The following is a 2416-nucleotide window of genomic DNA, read 5'->3' on the forward strand; positions in this document are numbered from 1 at the left end:
TGTTGTTACTATTGCTGCGTGATATTCTGTGGCTACCGCCTGTGCTGCTGACAGTCATACTTGTATAGATACTGCTTATGCTACTGACTGTGCTGTTTGCATAGCTACTGCTTGTACAGCTAACTGTGTTGTTTGTAGAGCAATTGCTTGTGATGCTGACTGTGCTGCTTACTGTGGTGATTGTAGTGATACTGCTTGCACTGCTGAGTGTGATGCTTGTAATGCTGCTTGTGCTGCTGCTGCTGCTGCTGCCGACTCTGGTGCTAGTAGAGTTTCTGCTGTTTTTACGGTTGCTGCTAATGTTGTTACTGTTTCTGGAGCTGATGTTGTTATTGTTGCTGGTGCTGCTCTTGTTACTAGTGCTGCTGTTGTTGATGTATCGGTTGTTGTTAATGATGCTGATGTTGTTACTGTTGCTGGTGCTCCTGTTGTTACTGCTGCTGGTGCTGCTGGTGCTGCTGTTGTTACAGGTGTTGCTGTTGTTACAGCTGTTGCTGTTGTTACAGCTGTTGCTGTTGTTACAGCTGTTGCTGTTGTTACTGTTCCTTGTGCTGCTGTTGTTACTATTGCTGGTGATGTTACTGTTGCTGGTGCTGCTGTCTTTACTGTTGTTGATGTTATTATTGCTGCTGTGGTTACTGTTGCTGCTATTGTTCCTTTTTTCTGCAGTTGTTACTGTTACTGTGACTGCTGTTGTTACTGTTGTTGCTGTTTTTTGTTACTCCTGTTGATACTGTTACTGTTACTACTGTTGTTTCTGTGGCTACTGTTGTTACTATGCCTGTTGTTGTTACTATTGCTGCTGTTGTTACTATTACTGTTGCTGGTGTTGTTACTATTGCTGCTGGTGTTACTGTTGCTGCTGTTACTACTCTTTTTATTGTTGCTGCTGTTGTTACTGTTGCTTGTGCTGCCCTTGTTACAGGTATTGCTGTTGTTGCAGGTGCTGGTGTTGGTAATGTTGCTGCTGCTCGTTATTGTTGCTGCTGTTGTTACTGTTGCTTGTGCTGCTCTTGTTACTCTTGCTGGTGTTGTGGTGGGTAATGATGCTGGTGCTGCTGTTGTTATTGTTGCTTATTCTGATGTTGTTACTTTTCCTGGTTTTTCTGTGGTAACTATTGCTTGTGCTGCTTTTGTTACTGTTGCTGGTACTGCTGTTGTTAACGTTGCTGCTCTTGATACTGTTACTGATGCTGCTAATGTTACTGTTGATGCTGTGGATAATATGGCAGGGTCTACTGTTGTTCCTGTTACTAGTGCTTCCGTTGCTTCTGTTGCTGGTATTGATTTTTTTAATGTTGCTGGTGCTGCTGTTGTTACTGTTCATGGCGATCCTGTTGTTACAGGTGTTGCTCTTGTTAGCGTTGTTGGCGCTGCTGTTTTTACAGTTGCTTATGATTCTGTTGTTAGTGGTGTTGTTGTTTTTACTGTTGCTACTGTTGTTTTTACTGTTGCTACTGTTGTTTTTACTGTTGCTACTGTTGTTACAGTTGCTGCTGTTTTTACAGTTGCTGCTGTTGTTACTGTTGCTGGTGCTGCTGTTGTCACTCTTGCTTGTGCTACTGTTGTTACTATGGTTGATGCTCCTGTTGTTACTATTGCTGCGTGATATTCTGTGGCTACCGCCTGTGCTGCTGACAGCCATGCTTGTATAGATTCTGCTTATGCTACTGACTGTGCTGTTTGCATAGCTACTGCTTGTACTGCTGACTGTGTTGTTTGTAGAACAATTGCTTGTGCTGCTTACTGTGGTGATTGTAGTGATACTGCTTGCACTGCTGAGTGTGATGCTTGTAATGCTGCTTGTGCTGCTGCTGCTGCCGACCCTGGTGCTTGTAGAGTTTTTGCTGTTTTTACGGTTGCTGCTGATGTTACTGTTTCTGGAGCTGATGTTGTTATTGTTGCTGGTGCTGCTCCTGTTACTAGTGCTGCTGTTGTTTATGTGTCGGTTGTTGTTAATGATGCTGATGTTGTTACTGTTGCTGGTGCTGCTGTTGTTACAGGTGTTGCTGTTGTTACAGCTGTTGCTGTTGTTACAGCTGTTGCTGTTGTTACTGTTCCTTGTGCTGCTGTTGTTACTATTGCTGGTGATGTTACTGTTGCTGGTGCTGCTGTTTTTACTGGTGTTGATGTTATTATTGCTGCTGTGGTTACTGTTGCTGCTATTGTTCCTTTTTTCTGCGGTTGTTACTGTTACTGTGACTGCTGTTGTTACTGTTGTTGCTGTTTTTTGTTACTCCTGTTGATACTGTTACTGTTACTACTGTTGTTTCTGTGGCTACTGTTGTTACTGTGCCTGCTGTTGTTACTATTGCTGCTGTTGTTACTATTGCTGTTGCTGGTGTTGTTACTGTTGCTGCTGTTACTACTCTTTTTATTGTTGCTGCTGTTGTTACTGTTGCTTGTGCTGTCCTTG

At 43.2% G+C, this 2416-nt stretch overlaps 1 protein-coding gene across 1 annotated transcript; it reads right to left on the minus strand.

The window, feature by feature from the left end:
* Positions 1-919: 919 nt before the first annotated feature.
* On the minus strand, positions 920-1645 carry LOC138351731 (GATA zinc finger domain-containing protein 4-like). The gene has a single exon (XM_069303759.1). The coding sequence runs from the start codon at positions 1643-1645 to the stop codon at positions 920-922; it is 726 nt and encodes a 241-aa protein (XP_069159860.1).
* Positions 1646-2416: the final 771 nt, after the last annotated feature.

The sequence above is a fragment of the Procambarus clarkii genome, chromosome 50, assembly GCF_040958095.1.
Source record: "Procambarus clarkii isolate CNS0578487 chromosome 50, FALCON_Pclarkii_2.0, whole genome shotgun sequence".
In the NCBI taxonomy this organism is placed as follows: Eukaryota; Metazoa; Arthropoda; class Malacostraca; order Decapoda; family Cambaridae; genus Procambarus; species Procambarus clarkii.